Source organism: Drosophila elegans, unplaced genomic scaffold, assembly GCF_018152505.1.
Source record: "Drosophila elegans isolate 14027-0461.03 unplaced genomic scaffold, ASM1815250v1 contig_208, whole genome shotgun sequence".
Classification (NCBI taxonomy): Eukaryota; Metazoa; Arthropoda; class Insecta; order Diptera; family Drosophilidae; genus Drosophila; species Drosophila elegans.
The window spans coordinates 2,169,351-2,192,587 of NW_024545578.1; the positions used below are offsets into that span (position 1 = coordinate 2,169,351).

The 23,237-nt window shown below is 37.1% G+C and overlaps 2 protein-coding genes across 8 annotated transcripts; both read left to right on the top strand.

Annotated features, from left to right (window-relative positions):
* Positions 1-159: 159 nt before the first annotated feature.
* LOC108146155 (hippocampus abundant transcript 1 protein) lies at positions 160-20,508 on the top strand. Of its 6 annotated transcripts, XM_041707965.1 has the most exons (10): positions 3,565-3,785; positions 13,094-13,751; positions 13,830-14,096; positions 16,085-16,180; positions 16,657-17,181; positions 17,671-17,879; positions 17,939-18,025; positions 18,527-18,624; positions 18,704-18,976; positions 19,146-20,508. In XM_041707965.1, exons 2-10 carry the CDS (start codon positions 13,350-13,352, stop codon positions 19,241-19,243), a joined length of 2,055 nt encoding a protein of 684 aa, XP_041563899.1. In that variant the 5' UTR covers positions 3,565-3,785; positions 13,094-13,349; the 3' UTR covers positions 19,244-20,508. The 6 variants fall into 6 exon arrangements, with proteins under 6 accessions (XP_017127516.1, XP_041563898.1, XP_017127511.1 ...); XM_041707964.1 differs by having other exon boundaries at positions 3,564-3,785; positions 12,978-14,096; XM_017272022.2 differs by having other exon boundaries at positions 3,564-3,785; positions 12,995-14,096.
* On the top strand, positions 20,482-23,217 carry LOC108145604 (probable G-protein coupled receptor Mth-like 7). 2 transcript variants are annotated; one of them, XM_041707967.1, is made up of 8 exons: positions 20,482-20,555; positions 20,979-21,404; positions 21,456-21,606; positions 22,003-22,179; positions 22,270-22,521; positions 22,585-22,756; positions 22,872-23,066; positions 23,124-23,208. In XM_041707967.1, the coding sequence occupies exons 2-8, from the start codon at positions 20,985-20,987 to the stop codon at positions 23,179-23,181; spliced, it is 1,425 nt and encodes a 474-aa protein (XP_041563901.1). In that variant the 5' UTR covers positions 20,482-20,555; positions 20,979-20,984; the 3' UTR covers positions 23,182-23,208. The 2 variants fall into 2 exon arrangements, with proteins under 2 accessions (XP_041563901.1, XP_041563900.1); XM_041707966.1 differs by lacking the exon at positions 20,482-20,555 and having other exon boundaries at positions 20,598-21,404; positions 23,127-23,217.
* Positions 23,218-23,237: the final 20 nt, after the last annotated feature.

Genomic DNA, 23,237 nt, shown 5'->3' on the forward strand with positions numbered 1-23,237 from the left:
TAATAAATAGTAAACTAATCGTTAGTTAAATCGTGATAAAAGCGAGAGCAAATCGAGTATACGCCGTGTTTGTGCGACTCAATTAGGCACCCGCGCAGCAGTGAAAAAACCACAACAAACATACACGGGTGATGCAGGCAAATTGCTGAATAAAAACACTGAAATAAAAGCGAGGACAGCAGCTCTCCGGCGTTTTCAACTTGCCATTCCACCACCAATCCAAATAGTACGTCCGATATTCCGTAGCCAACTAACGGTAAAGCTAAAGCCACGTAGCCGCAAAAATGCCCAAAATCCATGTGAAGAAGCCACTGGCGGGATTGGTCATCCGGAATCGTGCCCACAAAAGCAAGAGTATCTTTACGGTGAGTACTATTCTATGAGGGGATTCGGATTGGGAATCGGAATGGAACTCTGATATCATATACAGCCTTATCTCCCTGTTGATATGATGATTCAGCCGCACGCGTGTACTCACTCGATTTAGGCATTAGTTTTTAGACGTAATCGAGGTCTATCAAAACGTTTCGGTTTCGGGTAATGACTACGCCAGCACCCAAGTGTTTACTCAGTTGCGACTGGGGCTTTTCACTGGGTATTATGACGTTTTAAACTTGTCTTTGAACTATATTTAATGTTTATAAATACGTTCTGATATGAGCTGGGATGAGGAGTATACAAACTAATCGTCATAAGGACCGGTTTTACTGGGTTTTATGGGGTTCTAAAATCGCTTTATGCTATATTTATGTTTACAAATCTGTGATAATATGGAATTTGTTGCAATAAAGTACTTATTTAAAAAAAAGTAATTAACGTACCATACTTACGTGCATTTTAGGTTACATTTACTTTATATTTTAGCTAAGTGTATAATATAACCTTTTATCTATAGTATTGAGTATTTTTAATATACTTTCTATATTTCGACACTAATTTTAAGATAAAAATCCCATAATACCAGTTAAGGATGGAAATGAAGCAATTGTACCTGTACTGTACTGTACTTCGTCTAAACAAAAATATGTCATGTAAACAAAACAATATTTTGTATACCGACTTTTTAAAAATACTCATAATTGATCTCCAATTGGAGGACATTAGGAATGCAAATATTTCCTAAGACATTTTATTTGTTTATAAATTTTGTATAGTCAAAAAATGGACTTTTATTTTCCTGTGTAGTGTGGTTTTTGTGCCCCAACTGGGTAAGAAATGGTAAAGTGCCAACCATCACTAATGACTAAACGCGCACGTAAAGCTGATATCCACTCTAGGGGGTGGTAAAAATGTGGCAGACATCAGGCGATTTCCACCTATTCACGATAATAGCGATAATATCACAAGGTTTTCCCCCCAAAAAAAAAGTTTTATTGCTTTAAAGCTCTGCACTGGAATCGAAATGGTGCAGTAAAGGCGTAAAACGACTGATAAGTTTGATAAGAGGGTTCTCCCACTAGTGATTCCTCCTTTTCCTGATACTCCGCTCTTCTACAGTTGAGGTTTCCATTTCAACAACCATAATATACCATAAGTGTGTCACTGGTGATGGCGTAATCAACTCAACATCGGTGACCTCTCTTCTTCTCTACAGCTTCCAGATGAACCACTTGTGGTTGACTTTCGATTTCGTGGAGAAGCTGTTCCGTGGGTTCTTTCGCTTTTCGCCTTTCGCTTTCCGCTTCTCTCGAGTGTTTTTCGGGCTTCTTGTTTTTTTTATTTTTAGTGGCGCGGCCATTGAACTGCCTTTTGTTTACCTATGAATATGTGTGCTTGCTTTTCCCGCACTAATGATCTCGTCCATTTGGAGGGTAAATCAGTGCGCGCGTGTAAATATTACATTAGTCACCATTACTATACTTTCCACGCCCCAAAAAACTGGTCTTTTGTAATGCGTGTAATTTCAGCTGTGAAATTAGAAGCAGTCCAGGTGACTGGGAACTCCCGTGTCCAAACCCATTTCGACTGGGTCATGCATAGTTAATCCCTGACTAAAATATTATATGCCGGCGCTGGGAAATGGATGGAAACTTTAATTTGGTAGCCAGTTTGCCGCCAAGCTCCCATTTCTATGCAACAGTTTTCCAATTTGATGGAAAGCTCATGACGCCTGCGCCGCGCTCTCATTTTCTTGTATTTTCTTGAATTTTCACTATGGCCTGATGACTGGGGGGGCTTAATTAAGGGCGCAGCACTAGAATTTAGTTTTGGAGTTGTACTGCGACCTTGGCTAGCCGCTAATTATAATGAACAAGTCAGCCATTAGGCGATATGCCACCCAGGAGACTTCAGGCGCAACAATGTTTTTACATTTGCCTTGCTCTCTGGGAAATCATATTTATTTAGAACAGTTTTGCGCAAAAAACACACAACAAAAAAACAAGCAAAACAATAATACTTGGGAATATTTTGTTTAACTTTGAAATATAAGGTTGAAATTGTTTGAGTTTCATTTTAGTTGATTTGGATCGTTTTTAAATTCCTTTTTTATTGTAAAGGATAACAAAACTACTGTTGGAAACATTTTGTTTAATTTAGTTTAACTCATGCTTAGGATATTCCTTTAAATAGTACGTTTCTTATAACTAGATTAATGCGTATATGAACGTTGTTTTTATTCATTTATTGTCATTATAATGAAATTTTAGGTAATATTCTATGTTTGAAAAATACGAAAATAATAAGTTTGTTGATTCAACTAATCTATTTGGTTATTTTAACCAAAAAAGTATTTAATAAAATAAAATTGTAATTAATGTCAAAAACCTTTTTGTCTTTAGATTTCCCTTTAGTGTTAATTACCATTGCCTAGCAATTAGACATTTTCCCTAGAAAAAGGTTATACCTTTTCGATTTTCTTTTAACTTCTTGGCAAAATTCCCTTGTAAAAATGTTCCCTGAATCGAGCTTTTGGCTGTGAGTCGGAAAATGAAAAGCTACTTCATTCATAAAACACTGCGATAAGGCGCAGAAGTGAACAGGTGCCAAAGTCAAAAGTAAAACCACAGAATGAATTGCGAGGAGAGCGTGGAAAATTCCCTATGAACCAAAAGCTTTTCCTCGGCGCACTCTCTCGGAAAATGCGAAGCCGGGAAATTGAGAAATACAACAACAACAGCAACAAGGCAACAAACAAACAATGGCGAAAAGTCCGATGGTAATTGTTATGGGAAATTTTGAGTACGCGAGAAAGCAGGTTTGTGGAGCAAATCAGCGACGAAAGTGAAAGAATCGAAAGTAATGGGTATGGGTTAAGGAAGTTATATCCTGTTTAAATAGGGAGAAAGTAACGAATTTTTAGCTAATTAAATAAGCACCTTATAAATAAGAGATCGACAGACCCATAATAAGTTTGTCTGACATATATAATTTAAACAACATATTTGATTCTGCAAAACCTGTGTACATTCCTTAGAATAATTCATGAGCCAGCCAAAGAGAGGCATTTTCTGAAATTACCAAAAAGCTTTTCACATTCAAAGCTCTGGGGTCGCGTGTTTTTGTGAAAAACGCGAGGAAAAACTGCAATCGAAAGAAAATGCTCGGCGAGACGCTTTTCCAGCTGAGTACGGCGCAGCGTGTGGAAAAGCGCACATCGCAAAGCGCACATTTTGTCGCGCTGTGTAGCCAACTAAAAAATTCTCTAAACAATTTCCACGCGTTTTCTTTTCGTGTCGTCTCTTGTTGCTAATTATATTGGTACTATGTGCAATTAAATCAAGCCTTGTAAAAAAAACAGAGAAACGGAAAATACATCGCGTTACGCCAGGAAAATTCCGTGAAAAGTGGGTGTTTTTGTACGAAAAATGAACGAATCAAATGTGGAAAATTGACACAGAGACTGAACTTGAAATGATTCTCAATTTGCTGACCCAGTCAATTTGCTTTTGCTTTCAGCTTTCCATTTTCCGCCCACTCGGAAAAGTCTGAGAAATGGGAAAACTGTCCCATTACGCAAAACTGTAACTGTACCCCCACTCCTGTTTTGTTTTTATTCTCGCTTCAATTATGCTTTTGTTCATGAGATCAGACTATATGTATCTCTCTAGTTTTCGCAGGAATAACCAAATGCGACTGAGAATTTTCCCCTTGGAAACGGAATTTCCTTCAGCCTCTCGTGTTACTGATTTTCCTTTGTTCTTTGCCCGCCTGACGCACACAAAAACAAAAGTGAAAAGCAAAAGCCTCGGCTTTCCTTGAAGAAGGTCACTCAAACTTGGCGTTCGTCCTTTTCCCCGCATTTTCCGATCCTTTTAATTTGTTTTTTTCCTTGACCAGCAGGCTCCTGTTTAATGTACTGAGAATTTCGCATAATTTCGTACGAATTTAGCGCTCGTAAAATGAATTTTTATGACAAAGGTTCTCGTGTAATGTGTGCCCATTAAATCTTAGATAATTCCTCCCGCAGTGCAAGCAACAATCAGATTTGCATTCTATATGATAGGTGTACCTATATATTATATAAAGTACAGCTTGCTTAATATGCCATATGCTGTTTATCACATCACCCACATTTATTTGTTCAAGCAGATTTGCTCGACAAATGCTCAAAGTTCAATAAACTCTCACCGCAAAAATTCCATGACACTTATTTGTGTTTTTCTTTTCTTTTGGTAGAAAAGCGAAAAGGAAAAAGTCTGCCACGCATAAATTTCCATTCTCATCCTTTCGCTTGGTTTCGGGACTCGGGATTGAGTCCTCCAAAAGCCACGGCAAACATTTGCTCAGTCAGGGGCTTGAATTCCGAATACCAATCAATTATGCCGAAACTTCGCCACATGAGTGGCGGCTCAAGTCTTACAAAACGCCGTTAGATAACACACTGGCATCCATAAATTATATCCCCAATTCTGAAGGCATTGTTTATTGTTTGGGCCCCTCGAGGAACCTTCTTTGCCGGAGTTGTGGCCCATTGTCTCATAGACATGCCGCAGTGGGTATGGTGTCAACTGCAGCATTTCAATCTCTAGGAAATCTGTGTTGATTTAATTATCCAGCAAATACAATAAAATGTTCCCTCATATGTACCTTAAAAATTAAACACCTTACTTAAAAGTTGAACAAAGGATACCCGAGTTTTGGCGAAATACAAGATTTATCAACTTTAAAAACCAATTTGGGTTTAGTTTCCCCAATTTGTTAATTATTAAAAATTGTTAATAACCATAGCCACCCAATTATACATTTTTCCTTTTTGGTTGGATGAAGCACTTCAATCTTGCCGTTCATCTGTATATATTTTATACTTCAAGAAATAAAAGGTTAGCACAAAAGTTTAGCACCTTACCTAAAAGTTAAGCGAGGGATATTAAAAGATATATAATGCATTGCTTTCCTCAAATGTTTATAAAAGAATAGGCTTTTGTATTGTTCATATGAAAAACAAATTTTTGTCTTGAAAGTTTCAAACAAATCTCGAAACTTTAAATTGGGACTTACCCAATAATTTTACCATTTTAAGAAATGTTTTATGAAACGAATACAAGCTTTTCGAAAAGGTTTGTTGTTTACAAATTTTTCACAATTGTTGAAAGGTTGAAATGGAATTATGCAAACATTCTAATATTTTAATGAATGATTTATATAAACGCTGTGCTATATTTACAAAAACTTTAATTGTGCTAACTTACACTATTTATTATTAAGTTTTCTCGAGTTCACAAATCTTAATAGAATAGCTTGTTCCTAATATAAGGCAACGGGAATTATCTAAGCTGAATAGTTTCGCCTTTGGCGTTTTGGCGTTTTGGCCACGTGCCAAGCCTCCGAGCAATCACTTCCGTTGTCTCCTTATGCAAATTAACTGCACGACTTCCGCTGATGCAGTCTGCAGACTGCAGTCCTGCCGTGTTGCACTTTTTATTCAGTCTTTTTGCGGTTGTTGCTTCTTTTTGTTGTGCTTTTTTTTGGGATGGCCTGTTGTTGTGTCAACACTTTTTGGGCAACAGTTCAAGAATCATAAATTTATTAAAATGCTTTTGCTTGTGTTTCGTGCTTGCCAGTCCGTCGTGTTTGGTAGTTGATATTTGGTATTTGGTGCTTGGTGCGGCAGGCAAGGTCAGTTGGGTGCTCGGAATGGAATTTAGATTCGGATCGGGTTAGCTTTCGGCTGGGCGGATGGGTGGATGGGCGGATGGGTTGGATGGATGGTTCGTTTCGGTTGGGTGCATCATCGCCGCTAATCAATAAGAGACGCCCTTTGGTTTGGTCTGTTTTCATCCATTTTGCAGGAAGCAAATGCATTGGGTGTTTTCGTTTTGGGATTGCTTTGATTTCATGTTTCTGCTGAACTGGCGACAGCCAGCACTGCAATTTCCATTATCTTTCTGCCAGAATCTATACGAAACAAAACCCCCCAGCTGAATCAATAAAGGGTACACACGTAAATCATGTGACTTTGGTGTCCTGCGTCCTTTTTGATTATAGTTATGCCCTGAGCTCGGTCAATATTAAAGTTTCGTTCTTGCTCATTTAAAATAATTGAGTTAAACAAATGAATCAATCAATCATGTCAAAGTGATTTTTTAAAAAACTAACGGTCAGCTTAAATTTTATTTAAATCAAAATTATGCAATATTAAGACTTGGTTTCAAGAACGCTCTAAACGGATTAGAATAAGCTTATTTTTAAGACATTTTATTTTATGATGTCGCCAAAAGATTTTAGGTTGCATAAAAGAATCAGCTTAAGCTACATTTGTACTACATATTTTGTTAGATTTGTTTAATTTACTCGAGTATATATTTTTTCTTAATGGGTGCGTTGTAAAAAATCGATAAAATGGATTATTTTTGTAATGAAGAAGAGGCAGCCAATATAGTGAGCTCTAACTCATCTTTGGCCCATCCTGCTGGGGGCCAAAACCAATTTGATCGCTGCAGCCGCCGCAGCTTGACACTTTTTGGCCACGTTGTTGACAAACTATTTTTAATATTGAAAGGCGGCAGGCAGCGTTTTTCCCAAGTGTTGGCTTGTTTGTGTGTATGTGTGTCTGTGTTGGTAGGCTAATGTGAGCGAGCACATTACGTATACGTATACGTATAAAAATACGTATCCGCAGCGTTGCACGCGCGCTGCAGGCTTTTGAATTGAATTTCAACGGCATCTGCTTTGGCAGTGACTCTCCCCATCTTTTGCGCCATCATTCTCCTTTTTTATTATTTGCCTCTGGTCGTGCACTCACATGACCTTGGTGCTGGGAAATGCTGGGAAACGCTGCGAATGCTCTCCATTAGCCACCAGTCATCGTCAGCAAGTCCGTTTTTCATGTGGGCTGACATTTGGCATCAAGCATGGCGGAAGATGAAAGAGCATCGCATAGTTGGTCGATAGAAGTAGTCCCCACATGCGCGTTTTCAGTTTCACTTTGAGGCTAGAAGAATTTAAAACCATTCTGTTGAATGTTGCTTGAGAAAAATTTCAAAAACAATATATCTACCTACTCTTAAGACCAGGCTTTCCAATTTGAATTGCCATGCCGGGTGCCACAAAAAAGATAATGAAAGAATTATTGGTTTATTTTAAGGTCTTTAGTTGTGTTTAAAATTTCATAAATCTAAAGTTTTCAAACAGGGTTTCAAAATAAGTATAACTAATATTGATTAAAATTTAAAGCTTGGCCTTATTACCTTAATCTTAAGAGTAATTTCAAATAATGTTCGACCAAAAAAACAATAAAATAACATAGGATATTATGTACTGGAAACTTCAGGGAACCGTGTTCACTTTTGCCCTAAAAAAGATAGTAAGAAAATTATTGTATAATCGTATGGTCTATAATAATATATAGTTTTAATTGTTTTGGAAATAGAAAATAATGAATTAGGTATATCTTAAATCTAAAAAGTAATTCGTTATTTCCAAAGAAAAGTTTCTGCCAAATTGAGAAACGTTCAACTTAAAAATCCCCAACCCACACTTTCAAAACAATAAACCAGGATATAAGAACATAAAATGGAAATTTCAGGGAATTCCGCTCATTGTTTGCTTTTAATACCCGCGCGTTTTGGGGAGTTTACCCCTGCCAAAAGTGCGCTGATTGATTTGTGTGCCGTCAGGCTTGTGCTGTAGTATTTTTAATTAAAATTGCGACAGTCTGTGGCTCCTGCCATGGCGCTCAGCTAAAGGTTTTAAGCTCCTGCCACCTGACAGCCACCCACGCGCGATAATCTTTGACTTTGGCAGCGGCGACAGGATAGAATGGGGGGCAGAACATCCCACTTTCAGCCAAACTTCTGTGTTCAGTCAGTTCGTCCTTGGTTTCTTGGGCTTTGGCCTACTTTTCAATAAGCCACAACAATGAAGTTGCCAGTTATTGGCCATTGTCTGGTGGTCTTGGTCCCATTGCGAAATCCAAATCAAAATCAAGAGCGACACGTGCGCAAAACTACCACAGAGTGTGGGGTGCAGCTCCGCAGAAACACAATCTAAAAAATGTGAATAAATTCCCTGATTTATGAAAACGAGAATTTTTTTCAATTTTGATTATAGCATTCTTACACATTGAAATACACTTCTTAAGGTTTCTAAATATTTAAAGGCAAGGTTTTGTTTTTCACTTGAAACCATTTAGTTATAAGAATAAAAAGAGGTTTCATAGTTTTTATTTGCTTAAATTTATTTGGTTTGTTGTTTTTTATCTAAAAACCTTATTTGCTTTTTAAAGCCATTAAATATATTTGTAATTTTAGTAATGAAGATTTTTTATCTAAAGAATAAATCACAGCCATATTTTGATTGAAAGGGTATGAGATTTACTATCAAAAAAAGCATTTGTAGTGCAGTTTTTTTAAGCTTGATTAATACTTTTTCCCTAACAGCAATATTTTGATTAGTAGCGTTGAACATTTAATTTCCATATCTATATGAGGTTAAATACATCTTAATGAAGTTTTAAAACAATTAAATAAGTTATGAAAAATAAAAAAAATATATATTTTACATTCATATTTTAGTTGCTAGGATAAAATCTGAGATTTTCCAAAATGTTTTTTTCTCTGTAAATATAAATGCATTTTAATGGAGTTTATAATGGGTCACGAATTGCACTGGCTTGTGTGTGTTTTTGAGCGGCCCACTGGTTGGCCCCCAACTTGACCTTGGCAACATTTTTTCTATATTTTAATTTTTGCGTGTCCTGTGGGCCAGGACAACTCCACCATATGGAAATTTAACTCCCGGCTGATTGCCCATGACCGGCAAGATTAATTAGCAACGAAATTCGAAATATATTTTTGGAGGGCACGTAATGCCAGTCAGTAGTGAGTAGTCAGTAGTCAGCAGTCGTTAGCTGTTAGCTCACATCCCGTTTTAGCCGGCTTTTCAATTTGGCAGTGCCCAGCCCACCAGCACCGACTAACTATTTCTTTTTTGTGTGACATTAATGAAAGGAAAACATGGAAATGTATTTTCCAGCATGTCTCTTGCCAAATCGTTACGCCATCATCGTGTGTTTGTCTGTTTTTTCTTTCATTTGTTTTTTGTGGTGATGAAGTGATGTAGTGATGTGATGTGCTGTGCTGTGCCCTCAAAACGGATGCCTGTCCGTTCATTCGGTTGTTTTCCTTTTTTGCTTGCCCCCACCCCTTTTTTTCCCTCCTGTCAAGGTCGTTCCAAATGCCTGCCGATGCGACACATGCAGCCATGTATGAATGGGACTCTGTGCCTGTAGCGCCTCTAGTGCCTTCTCCCAAATGATTGACTTGGCAGCTGGTGCTTCCTGCTCGGACAACAGGCTGCTGTCCCGGCTGCAACAGGATTGGATTGCTTTCCATGTCCAATCCTCTTTATCCTGGCTGGGAAATTGAATTTCTGCGGCGGCGGGATCTCCGTTCTCCGGCCTGCACTTGACCCGATTGCTGCCAATCCGGTGGTCAGCTCAACATGACTTATACTCTGCGGTCGAACTCGGTTTGGGTCAGTTTAAATGGGTTTTGTCTAACTAAATCCACACACAGCGCTCGAATCGCAGTGAGGGTTTATGCGCGCACAGTTTGCGGTTCCTTATTCAAAAAATTTACTTATTTATGTTTCTACAGAAAAATAAATCTAAAAAAAATTGTGATTTTTGGGGCTTAAGTCACCTAAAGATTTATAGTCACTCATTTTCATTTTACTAATTTCATCATATTTAAAGTATTTCTTACATTTTATTTTATTTATAAATCTTACAGTGACTTAGGTGGCACGTAAGATTTATAAATTTAAAAATATTTAAAAATAGTTACGATGTTACGATAATTTATATATTATTAATTTCACAAGGATTATTTAAAGAGATATTGTTAATAATTTAGTAAACTAGTGCTTGGCTTACAATGTGTTGCGTTTTTAACAATTGTATTCAGGCATTTGGTAAACTAGAACTCAATTTACACTATGTTGTGTTATGGCGTTTAATGTTGTTTGTACTAAGACATGTGAGTTAAAAGAAAAGACTGTAGTACGTTAAAATCTCAAAGAATAATAAAAATAGCTAGTAAATAAAGAAAATTGATCAGTAATTTAATGCTAAGGCATAAAACCTAAAAACTCAATAAAGTGTAAATACATTATATAGATAGCCTTCAGTTGTGTGATTATTTTATTTATATGCTTTAAAGCATGTGTCTCAAGAACAAATTTTTCGTCTCATCTTTTCGACACAGTCATCTCGAACTTTGTTGAATTTAAGCCAAACGCCAAACACAGTAGTCACAGCATAATTGCCAAAAGCAAGATAACAATCAATTCCATGTGGTCGTTGGGCCGCAAAAACATTTCCATTGTACTGATGTACCGGAGACCGCTTCTCATTTGCTTTTCGCTTTTAGCGAAAAAACTTTCATCATGGTTGTCGTCGACGAGCTCATCCATTTGATATGTGCGACAATTACTTTTTGGCTTTTTATTATGACTCCCAGTAGCACCATGTAGACACTCGTTTTTCGAGAGTGACATGTTTTGTACTTGAGGTTAATATAATTGTCAATTCAAACGTCCGAAACATTTTAAATCGGTAGATAATGGGCATAGATAAATTAAATTATTGTTTGATTTGGTTATACCCTATTTTCAATCATATTACTATTAAAAGTTTATTTAACTTTATAATGAAAAAGTACAACATAGTTGTTGACTTTCATATGTTTATCAGAATTTACCTAATCAAGGCTTTAAAGCTTTTTTAAAATTCTAAAATTTTTCTTTAAACGAAAATGACAGTTTTTGGTAAAAACAATATTTTAAGCATTTCTATTCTAAAAAACATTTAGTTTGAAGTTTTAAAATTATCGTATCAAAATAACAATAGAATTTGATCAAAACTTTGTATTTATTCAGTATAATAAACATTGTTTTATAGTTTTATTTTATTTGTGAATTATTATTATTATCTACTTAGCCTTTAAATGCCTCAATTTTGTTTGCCTGCTAAACTAAATTTATTTATTTGGACTTCTAAAAGAAATCTGATTTTAGAATTAATTTTCAACTTGTTACTTGAAACGGAATTTTTTTTGGAAAATAATATTGTTCACTCTTATAGAATTAAGTATTGACATTACAAAAGAAGGGGTAACTTTTAGTCGTTACTCTCTGTTTAGACTTTTGATTTTCATATAGAATGCCTCTTTTTGTGTGGCTCTTCATAAATAAGTTCCACAGCAGGTGGACATGTGTTTCTCGCGGCTACCGAGCTTTCGCTCGCTGGAGAACTCGGGCACTTGGGAATTGGAGAACCAGAGAACTGGAGAACCGAGTGCCCAAGCGATCCACTTAGTGATTCGCGCACGTTGAAAAGCAGCAGACGTCGCTGGTTTTTTTTTGGGGGAAAAATAACTATACAGATATCGATAGCGTCAAAATTGGAGATGTGTTTAATTCACATGTTTGTCAAAATTCTAGGTGACTTTCTTTCGTGTGTTGTTTTAATTAAAATTTCCAAAATCGATATTCGCGAGCGGAGTGGGAATCGCTGTGAATTGACGTGAATCCGGGGATACAAAATTCAGCGGGTATGTGTGTTTACTCAACGATTTGCAGACCGGAAAACACAGAAAAAACACACACACAACTCTGGCCGGGGAAAATTGCTGTGAAACGCCAAACAGACCTGATTTTCAATTTGATTTGCCATTTTATTTCACTTTGAAGTGCTTCGATTCAAATTGCTTTGTTTGCTCGTTTGCTAATGTTGATCGATCGATCTATTTTTTAAGCCTATCCAAGCTTGTGGCTGCGATTTACACCAGGGTGCTAAAATCGCCACAAAGCAATGGCATTAAGTGCGGGGCCAAATTGGCTTTTAGCGCGATCTTCACTTTTTTCTGGGCCAAACAAATATGGATGATAGCACGTCCAGGTCAAAGTTTTGAGTACTTTACTTTGTTTTAATCCTCAAAAAAACAAATCCGTAATATTAACTTCTAAAGATTTTAACAGAAGTGGAAAAATACAGTTACAGTTTCTCAATTCAATCATCATTAATTTATAATATTTTTTAGTAGGTTACATATATTTGACATACAAAAATTATTAGCATAAAATATTCAAGCTATTCATTAGCTCTTATAAAGCAATTAGCACTGAAATTGAAAATCCAACCATTTAAAAAAAGCACCAAAAACAAGTTGACTAATTTGAGTGTTAAATTGTTTTATTTATAAAAATTTTATTTAAATTAAAATTTCTTTTTTAAAAGTATTTTCTTGTCTCTGAATAGCAAAAAAAATACTGTTTAAAAACGGTTTCAAATATTAAATTAAGTTTTCTAATTTGAGTGTTAAATTGTTAATTGCTGTTTTCAATACAATTTGTAAGCCCATTTCATTTAAATTGATATTGTAAAAGTAGTTTCTTATTCTCTGCATACCAACTAAAATACTATTTTGAGCTTTTTAAGATACTAAATGGTCAGCTCGTTTTGCTTTATTTGGAGTTTTGTTTTTACATATTATTATTAGATGGTCCCTTAATAGTGAGGTTCTACTATCTAATAGCTACTGGTTCTCCTTAGAGAACTTCCCCTGTGGACAGCTGAAAGCAAATAGTGCGTCGTTTCTAGTGAAATCAAATGAGTAAGCGGCAATCGGTTGGCCAAACACTTTAATTGCAGCTAGAAAAGTGCCTCAAAAAAAGTGAACAGCGGAAACATCGTGTTTAAACCAAACAAATGATAAGATAAACTTCGCTTCGATCGAGCTCCCAAAATAAAATCACATCACAAAGCATCACTTAAAGCATATATGTTTGTGGACCCGTGGCAATGGAAATTAGTGTGAAGCCAGCGCCCAGAGAAGCATCAGTTATTAAGAGGGAGGCAAGCAGCTAGAGAGGATCGGGATCGGGATCGGGAACAGGATCTGGAGACCATGCGCAGCGGGCGAAACTATGTCCAGCGGCAAAGCGAGACGCTGGAGAGCAGCTTTGAGCTGGAGGAGGATTCCGAGGCGGAACAGGTCAATGGGTCACCAAGGGGGAGAACCCAGGAAAAGGAGGAGCAAGAGCAGGAACGGCCGGAGTCGGGTGAGCAGACCACGGACAGCTTGAGCACCCACAGCAGCAGTTCCACGCCCACAACGGCGGATGTGGCCGATGTGGAGACCATCAGCTCCTTGCCGCTATCTCCTCCAGCCTATGGCAATCATTTGGTCAAGCGGCACACTCCACTCAAGAGCCAGGATCATCAGGATCGGGAGCAGCAGCAGCACCAGGAGGACACTAGCTCCAGTTCCAACTGCAGCCAGCAGCCCGATCTGGATGATGTGCCCACGGTAAGTGGGCGTGGCCATGCCGAATCCTCCGAATCCACATCCTCATCCACATCCACATCCTCTTCCACGACCCCGCAGACGTCGCGCTATGCAGCTGCAGCGGCACATCCCAGCGCCGCCTTCGCGGACACAGCGGTGGCCATCTCCTCCTCCTCCTCATCCGCCGGCGCAAAGGGTTCGGGCCGGATCGGAGGCGGTGCCGCCGCCCACAGGCGCACCCATTCGGCCGCCTCCTACATCTCCATGCGATCGCAGGGCGGCAACTCGGAGGCGCCTCCGGAGCGACCAAAGCGCAACCGCTTCTTCGAGTGGATAAGGGTCGTCTGCAACATCTGCTGCTGCAAGGTATTTTATTAAAAACTATGGTATTACACCATCACACTTAAGACCTTTCCAAGTTCAATTTTGACTTGGGGATAACAGAGGTTTCTCACAGATTGACAAAATCTATTTAATCTTTAAGTAAAGGTTAACAAATGTTGTACTTAAAAACATTTTAAACTACAAAATTGCATGTATTTCATCAGCAAAGTATTTCATTTAAAACTATGGTAATCCGCATTCAATTTAGGGAATATAAATATATTTCTCAGAACTCTGCAACATCCAATAAATCTTTTATTAAGTTAAGTAACTTAAGGTATTTTATAATTTGATAAATTAATTGCCGTTTTTCGTGTTCATTGTGAGCTATAAGTATATTCTAAAATACAAAATTTAATACATTAGGTCAGATGTCAGTATGCTTAAGTAAATTGCACATTTTAAACCTACTTTTATAATTTTTTTATTTAATGAACATAACATTAAGCAATTTGTAGGTAATCAGATTACTTCTTGGACGTCTTTCACAATAGCCGGCAGATAAGGTCTAGCATATGTGGGATAAACTAAGATAACATAAAAATGATAAAAGTTAGCCGTATCTAACAGATAGCACCTATCTAAGACCTTGTAGCATTAGAATAGATTAAAAACAATAGTTTCCTCGGGAAATATTATTAATTTCCAACTGAAAATACTGTTTTTTTTACATTAAATTCTTAAATTGAGCACAGCTCGTTTTTAATGACTATATCCTTTAACAATTTTCAAAATGGCAGTTACCATGCAAAGTTTCGATTCATACATAACGTTAACATCAACTATATTACTTAGAAGCTGAAAATAATTCATTGTTTTAATTCTAAGCTGGAATAAGTAAGCAACATAACAAGGGTGTAAGCTTGGAAAAATTAAAATAATCGTATCGTTCCGGTTAACTAATAAGGTTTCTAGTTAATTCGTTGTTACAAAAAATAATGTAACTAATTAGTTGTCGCTGTTATCAACTATAGTTTCTTGTTAATTAAATGTACTATAGTAAATAATTACTCAATAGAGCTCATTAGATGTTGTACTTAACCCTAAGGGAAATACTTATTTTGAGTACAATATTTCTGGGTGAATAGATTAATAAGTAAAAGCTAAAATAAATAAAGCAACTTATACATTATATTAACGATGTCGGGCCATTTAGGATAAATTGTCGTAAAATTAAGACAATTGCTTGACTAGATTTTAAAAAGGTTCCCTGTTCAATCTTTTATGATCGAAATGAAATCTTTTTAATTAGTCTCTAAGGTTAATCGTTAAAAAGAGGGAATAGTTAGTTTTTATGTTAAAAGTTTGCCTTTTATCGATTTTTTATGATCAAAAGCCTCTTTATTAGTTTAATAAGTCCCTGTATTTCTTCAATTTAGAGATACGCGACAAAAAAAATCAGTCAATTAGGATTGATTGTCGTAAAACAGAAAGAAAATTTCGATTTTTGGTATTGAAAGTTTGCCATATTCGATATTTTATGATAGAACTAAAGCTCTTTGATTTGTTTAAAAAGTTCCTGTATTCATAGGGGTTTCGTCTTCTATTTATTGATGCGCGACAAAACAAATCAGTTGACGGCATTCCGAATTCAACGCCCGATGCCCAATGCCTCGGGTGACATTGGGTTCGTTAACGAGCTCAAACAAATTCGCATTTAGTACAATTTTTATTTAGCAGACTCGGGACTCAAATGTTTGCAAATAAAGGCGGCCACCAATTGGCACCAATGGGCGAAGGGGCCTCAAAGGGTTAAGGCGGCCTTATCAACTGACTGAGTTGAGTTCATGACGATGACGATGACGTGTTTTTTGTGGTGTTTGGGTGCGCCACAGCCACATTGCATCCTGCAATTATGCCAATTGGCAGCTAGCGGGAACGTCTCTTTACTTAGCTTACTTAGATATCCATCTGTATCGTATTTATCTGTATAGTATTATTACTAATGAGCTCTCTAATTTCATCCACAGAGTTCCGGAATCGGGGAGCCGAGTGTTCATCATGCGCTGGTTGTGATATTTCTAGAGTTCTTCGCCTGGGGTCTGCTAACGATGCCCATAATATCGGTAATAACATAAACCCCTTAGAATTAAAATTCTGCAATTAATGATTATTCAAGTGTTTTTTGTTTAAAAATAAATCATTTAAAATTGGCAAACAAAAAACAGATAAACGCCATATTGATCTTCTTAAGCCAGTCTTTATATTTTCAAATTGATTTTTAAATTTATAAATTTATAACATACCTTATAAATACAAATAATATAAAGTATAATAATGGATATTTTTCGATTATTACAATTTATATTATAAATAATTATAAAAAAGGCTAAAAAATAATGATTAAATGTTTTGCATTTTTGTTGTTGAAAATAAAATTTATTTTGAAACTGCAGCATCTATGTGATTTAAAAAAAAAAGAAGAGGTTTTTAGTATTTGCTCAAAAATTAAATCATTAAATAATCATTATTTTGTAGTTTTTCATATATAAAACTTAAAATGGTAATATTAATATTAATATTAATATTTTTCCCCCAACAGACCCTCAACCAGACGTTCCCGGATCACACATTCCTCATGAACGGTCTGGTCATGGGCATCAAGGGCATCCTGTCGTTCCTTTCGGCGCCGCTGATCGGCGCCCTTTCGGACATCTGGGGCCGAAAGTTTTTCCTATTAGTCACAGTATTCTTCACCTGCCTGCCCATACCGCTGATGTCCATCAACACGTGGTGGTTCTTTGCCATGATCTCAATAAGCGGCGCCTTCGCCGTCACGTTCTCGGTGGTCTTTGCCTACGTGGCGGATGTCACAACGCCGGAGGAGCGATCCAAGGCGTATGGCCTGGCCTCGGCCACCTTCGCCGCCAGTCTGGTTATCTCGCCGGCGCTGGGCAACGCCCTGATGGAGATGTACGGCGACACGCTGGTCGTGGCCCTCTCCACGGCCATTGCGCTGCTGGATGTCTTCTTCATCCTGGTTGCCGTGCCGGAGAGTCTGTCGGAGAAGATGCGCCCGGCCTCCTGGGGAGCCCCCATCAGCTGGGAGCAGGCGGATCCCTTTATGGTGAGCAGGAGTCTATGTTTTCTGGCCCCCTTATTTGTATACCGTTTGAAAAGGTTAATTAGTCGAATGTGTCAATGAAGGTCAGCATCACTAGGAGAGTCGATCTAGATCAAGTCCGCTTGTTTGTTTGTTCGTCTGTCCGTCTGTCCGTTTGTCCGTCTGACCGCTTGTTCGTTTGTCCATTCAATTTTAAAATCATCTAATTGAAACTTTCCCAAAAGTGTTCATGCAATTGCAGGTAGTATATACATATGTCAGAACGGAAAGAATCGAGCGACTTAATCATATAGCTTTAATTATAACTAGTTTGTTTTTAAAATTATACAAATAATCTTCGAAGTACAGTAATAGTTTACTATTTAAGAATACTATACGGGCAAATATGTCATAAAGATGCCAAAGGAACGATTGATTAAGTCGATATATAGAACATGTTAGTTTTTGCTGGCCAGTTTCTTATTAACAAATTCTTTTTTTTTTAATCCTTAGGCCCTGCGCAAAGTAGGCACTGACAAGACCGTGCTGATGCTCTGCCTCACCGTGCTGCTTTCCTATCTGCCCGAGGCCGGCGAGTACTCCTGCATGTTCGTCTACCTGAAGCTGAAGATGGGATTCAACTACGTGGAGGTGTCCGTCTTCATAGCCATAGTTGGCATCCTAAGCATCACGGTGCAAGTGACCCTCGGCTCCTTCATGCAGTGAGTTTAGATTTGTTGATCGTTCTACATTAGTGTCTAATGTGGTGCTTTTACTTCAGAGTGTTTGGAGCCAAGCGCACGATCATTATGGGCCTAGCCCTGGAAATCGTGCAGCTGCTGTGGTACGGCTTTGGCAGTCAAAAGTGGTGAGTGGATAGTGTTTTCGTCTTACTTTGTATAAATTTCGGTAATTTTCTAACGAAAAAAACTTAACTGTTTTAAGCGTTCACAATATTATCTAAAAGAATATTTACTAAAAAATATTTACTAATATTTTTTAATAGAAAATATCGCATAATTATGTTAAAAATTATGTCCTTTCTCTGATTTTGTTTGTGTTGAACTGCATCATTAGAAATAAAAAATTTGAATTTTTTAACTTAATAACACTATTAATTATTTTCTAAACTAGGGACTTATTAGACTATTTCTATTTCTGACAAGATGGCTGAGCATCAATATTAGTGTTTTGTTTTTCACAAGAAAAAACTGACAAATTTTAAAAAGTTTTTATGTTAATTTGGTCACCGAGTTCAAAAATGCCATTTAAAATCTTAAGTTAGGACACTAAACAGTCTTTTTGCTCATTTTGTTGTTAATTTTGATCGGATCGACATGTTTTACTTAAAATAATCTCTTTCCCGTAGGATGATGTGGTCGGCTGGCGTTGTGGCTGCCCTGGGCTCCATCACGTATCCCGCCATCAGCGCCTTTGTCTCCCTCTATGCGGCTCCCGAGAGTCAGGGTGAGTTTACATCACTATTCCGCACTGTTCTCCTCAGTATATCTTTATGAAATATCCTCATTAAAAACCCCTTTTTCAGGCGCTGTTCAGGGCATGATCACGGGCATGAGGGGCCTGTGCAATGGCCTGGGTCCGGCGGTATTCGGCGTCGTCTTCTACCTGTTCAACGTGGACCTGAACGATGACCACGATTCGCATGCGAAGAGCAGCGGCAGCCGGGCGACGAATGTGGAGAAGATATCGCAAAATGTGCCGGGTCCGCCCTTCGTTTTTGGCGCCTTGTGCGTCTTCTGTGCCATAATAGTGGCGGCATTCATTCCGGAGGGGCAGAATTCCACCTTGGAAAAGAAACGTAAGAGTGAAGCGTAGCTAAGCCATGCCATCAGTCCATTGACAACCAATCAAACCTATATCATCCCAGGGCAGAGTGCTACAATTGCGACTTAGTCATGAATAAAATCCCCAGTGACCAAATTCACTGATGACTGATGATTTTCGTTACGATTTCCGATCTTTCGCAGGTGCCTCGCTCGATGTGCAGTACGAGATTGAGACGGGCCACAAGGCGCCCAGTTCCCTGGCGCCGCTCATCCGCTCCGATTCGCTGGCGCAGCTGTAGTGCCCCACAGCTCCAACGTCGTCGTCGTCCTATCCTCCACACACAACTTGAACTTGAACCCAGCTGGTGGCTATAGATACGTATAAGCAGGAGTTAGGCGGTTAGGGAGTTAAGGATTTTGTAATTGTAACAAATGCTGTAACTAGTTTGGCTTTAGTTTCCCCGAGTCTATTAGGTGCATATACATATATGTATTTATATATATATATATCGCAGATCAGGCCAAGATAATGTTATTGTTTGCATGGTTAGATCTTCGTTTTTTACCACACACCACCTCAGCCCCAATTATATTTCGTAACTAATTTATTATTGCCTATGTAAAGTAGTCACATGTGCTTGCCCGATTTCCATTTCGATTTTGCCATTTTTTTTTGCGACTGTCGGTTCTCTTCGGGTTGGGATTACATCACAGCAGACAGGTGTTAGAGCTAAAAAAAAAAAGAAAATGTTTTGCAACAACAACAAAATAACTGCCAAATAAAAAAAAAACAGAGAGTAAGTGTAATTCGAATGAAGAAGCTTAAATTCAGAACAGCACAGCCCAGCACAAACCTGAATATTGATCGCATTTCCTGTTTGGGTTTGAAACACTTTTTTGTTCACCCCCGTTTCATTAAGTTACAACAGTTATGAATGAGAAAAATCCACATAAACTGAACACTAAGCTTTACTTTGAAAATTGTAGTGATTTGTAAGTCTAAAATTAAAAAAAAAAAGGATTGAAAATTATATTGCATCGGGTCACAAAACTAGGCGACTTCACAAGCTATATACAAGATATAGATATGTATATGTATATAGAGAGATATATGTATTGGGGGTACCGACACAAATCGAAATGTTTTTAATTTAGCTAAATCATCTGCAGCGCTGTAGTTTTGATTTTGATAAAGCAACACAAAATGCAGAGCCTTTAACAAAGTCAATGCTTGAACGTACATATAGGGAATGTGTATGTATAGTACTAAATACTATAAATATCAAAGTTATATTTTTCGAAGTTGCTACAACCGTGTGTAAAGTTCCCCACTTGCTCCTCCTATCCCGAAAAAAAAAACACAAAAAAAAAGGGTAATATCACAACCACCCGTGTGAGCAGAGGCAAAGTCAATGGAGTATAGCGTGTCCCCCGGAAAATAAAAATTCGGGGGTCGCCAGAAACAGTATACAAGAAAACTGAACCCAAATTTTGATTGTAAATTATTTAACGTGTAATTTAGTGTTTTAAACGAAACCAAAATAAACAAAATTGTTTAATGAAACGCTAGTACAATGAACTCACGACTACTTCATCAGAAAAGCGATACAAGTAAGTATTGAAATGTGTTTGTAAAATTCATTAATGATCTTGGTTAGGTTAGTTAATTTAAATTTAAGCTGAAATTGAAGATCTACTGATCATTGGTAAATCTGAATTTTAGTTTTGGTCCACCATTCTCTTCGAACATTCTTTCTGGTTTGAAGACAGAAAAGAGTATTAGTCTAGTGAGTGGCTTTAGTTAATTTAATACATTTAAAACTTATTTCTCACAATTGAGAACAATATAAACCCGCTGGGAACGACAATTGTCGAGAATATTACTGGTTTCCCAGATATTGTTATTTAAATACTAAAAGTAAACTCAGTCGAAAGTTAGTTGAGCTTAGCTTTCCGGGTAGTACTATACATTCCATTAAAATGCGTCTATTTTTGGCCTTTTTCGGAGCTATATATCTTCTAATTACCCTAAAGAAATCAATGGCGGAAATTCCCGACTGCAACTACTATGATACCGTGGATATATCACATATAGCAAGACAGAACGACTCTTACAAATATGATGACCTCTTGATTCCTGCTAACCTAACTGGGGAATATGATTTCAAGCTGGTGTCGCAATTTCCGAGGCAACCGGTCAACAAACATTTGAGAGGTTGTGTCTGTAATCTAAGACCCTGCATTCGGTTTTGCTGCCCCCGTAAAAAAATGTTGGAACATGGTGAATGCAATGATGGCTTAAAGGAGGAGCTATCCATGGTCAATCCCTATCTTTACGTGACCCTCGAGGACTATTCAATAGAGGAGCGATATCTCACCAATTTCACCTTGATAAGGGATCAGTTTGGATCATGTGATGAGATGCTTGGCGTTAAGGAAGATGAGTACGTGTTGTTTGAGGTACGTTTTTCGATTTGACATCTTCGTTCCAATCTAACTTCGATCACCTAGAACGGGTCCTTATATCTCAACGAAGACGACTATTTGTATGGAAAAGAGGATTACTGTTTCTATCCGTATCAAAATTTAACGGACTTTCCAAATTTTGTATGGCTTGTTTTACACAATTGCTCGACGACACCTCATCCGGCGGCACGCGAAAGTAAGTAATTTCTACATTGATCAAAACACGCATTTAATACAAGTATTTTATATTCATATGTATATGTATATATTTATATTTTTTAATTTTTAAAATGCATCTATGGATTTATGAATATAGTGAATGCAAGTATTTCATACACATTTTAAATAAGAAAAAATTAATTTTAAGCTTAAACCATTTTTTAATTTAAGTATAATCTATTTTAAATTCATTATTTCCATAATTTAAGTATTCTTTTATACAATTTTACCATCGTTATTAATATTACAATTTTAGATTTAATTTAAATAAGCAAAATGAAATTGTAGGTTCTGGATTTGGATCCATATATATGTTTTTACTATAACTCAATAACTTTCCCTATCAACTATTATTTTAAATTTTTTATTTTAGTCACGATAATATCGATGGTATTCTATATCCTCACAATTTCTGTATATTTGTACGTAAAAAAGCTACGGAATGTCTTAGGCAAGTGCCTTATTTGTAGTCTTCTCAGCAGTTTTATAGTGGACCTTGGTTGGATACTAGATGAATCTATTTTATTAAGAGATGGTTGCTCTACTACAGGTAAGTTGTTGAAAGTGAATTTGGATTAAAGTTAATTAAAGCTATTTTATGTTATATTTATTTTAAAGTTGTTTACCATTTTGTTCGCAGGTTACAGTTCGTACTTCTTCAATATAGCTTTTAATCTCTGGCTCTCAGTCATTAGCTATCATATTTGGAATGTGTTCAGGTCGGTCAATCGCAATGATCCTAAATATAGATTCCTGGTTTACAGCGCTTTTGTCTGGTTAACTGCTGCTATTCCAACGGGCGCTATATTTTGGGTGAATCAAGTCTGGGAACAGGATCCCCATAAATGGAATTGGATGCCCTTAGTGGGTTATAGTAAATGCTTTGTGAAGTGTATGTTTTATTTTGGGCTTTTATAAGTTGAATCCTTCTTTTAGAACTCATTTTCTACCACAGATACTTCTACTGAATGGATATACCTATATGGACCTCTTCTCATCCTGAGTACCTTTAATGTGATCATGTTTATCCTAACAGCCAGGCACATTGTGAAAGTAAAGAAACAATTGAAGAAATTCTCTAACCAGCAGGAGAGAACAGCGAACTGCCTTCAATGGAATGTGCCAAGGTAAGAGCAAATCAGAAAAGTTAATAGACAAGATATAATGATATTTTATAAAATTGAACATTGTACATTATAAATTTTTTAAAATTTTGTAACTTATTTCACATCCTAACCATAGTTACCTAGAATTTCTGCGGCTCTCTGTCGTGATGGGCGTATCTTGGATTATGAATCTTATATCGTATTTGCTGTGGCCCGATGAATTTTGGCAGGAGGTCCTTTTATTGTTCGACTACTTTCATTACTCATTTGGTATTGTAGTTTTTGTGCTGCTTATCTTAAAGCGTAGCACTCTTACGTTGCTTAGGGATAGGTAAGTTTTTGGTGACTAAATCAGATCTTTAAGTAACCTCATTCATTTTTTTCCCAGCAGAATTCGGGCAACATTTAAAAAGAAAGTTGCTCAGAAGGCCAAAGAGACGGACTAAATATCTGAAGGCTGTAAATATCATGGTTCGAAGTCCAATATTAAATTAATATCGTT

What these genes read in the sequence shown, in the direction of transcription:
- LOC108146155 (XM_041707964.1), top strand. Translation starts at nt 13,350, where the DNA reads ATGCGCAGCGGGCGAAACTATGTCCAGCGGCAAAGCGAGACGCTGGAG. An exon ending in GGCTTTGGCAGTCAAAAGTG is followed by an intron (nt 18,026 to 18,526) that starts GTGAGTGGATAG and finishes TCTTTCCCGTAG; the next exon opens with GATGATGTGGTCGGCTGGCG. An exon ending in TGCGGCTCCCGAGAGTCAGG is followed by an intron (nt 18,625 to 18,703) that starts GTGAGTTTACAT and finishes CCCCTTTTTCAG; the next exon opens with GCGCTGTTCAGGGCATGATC.
- LOC108145604 (XM_041707966.1), top strand. Translation starts at nt 20,925, where the DNA reads ATGCGTCTATTTTTGGCCTTTTTCGGAGCTATATATCTTCTAATTACC. An exon ending in TAGTAAATGCTTTGTGAAGT is followed by an intron (nt 22,522 to 22,584) that starts GTATGTTTTATT and finishes TTTCTACCACAG; the next exon opens with ATACTTCTACTGAATGGATA. An exon ending in CTTCAATGGAATGTGCCAAG is followed by an intron (nt 22,757 to 22,871) that starts GTAAGAGCAAAT and finishes TCCTAACCATAG; the next exon opens with TTACCTAGAATTTCTGCGGC.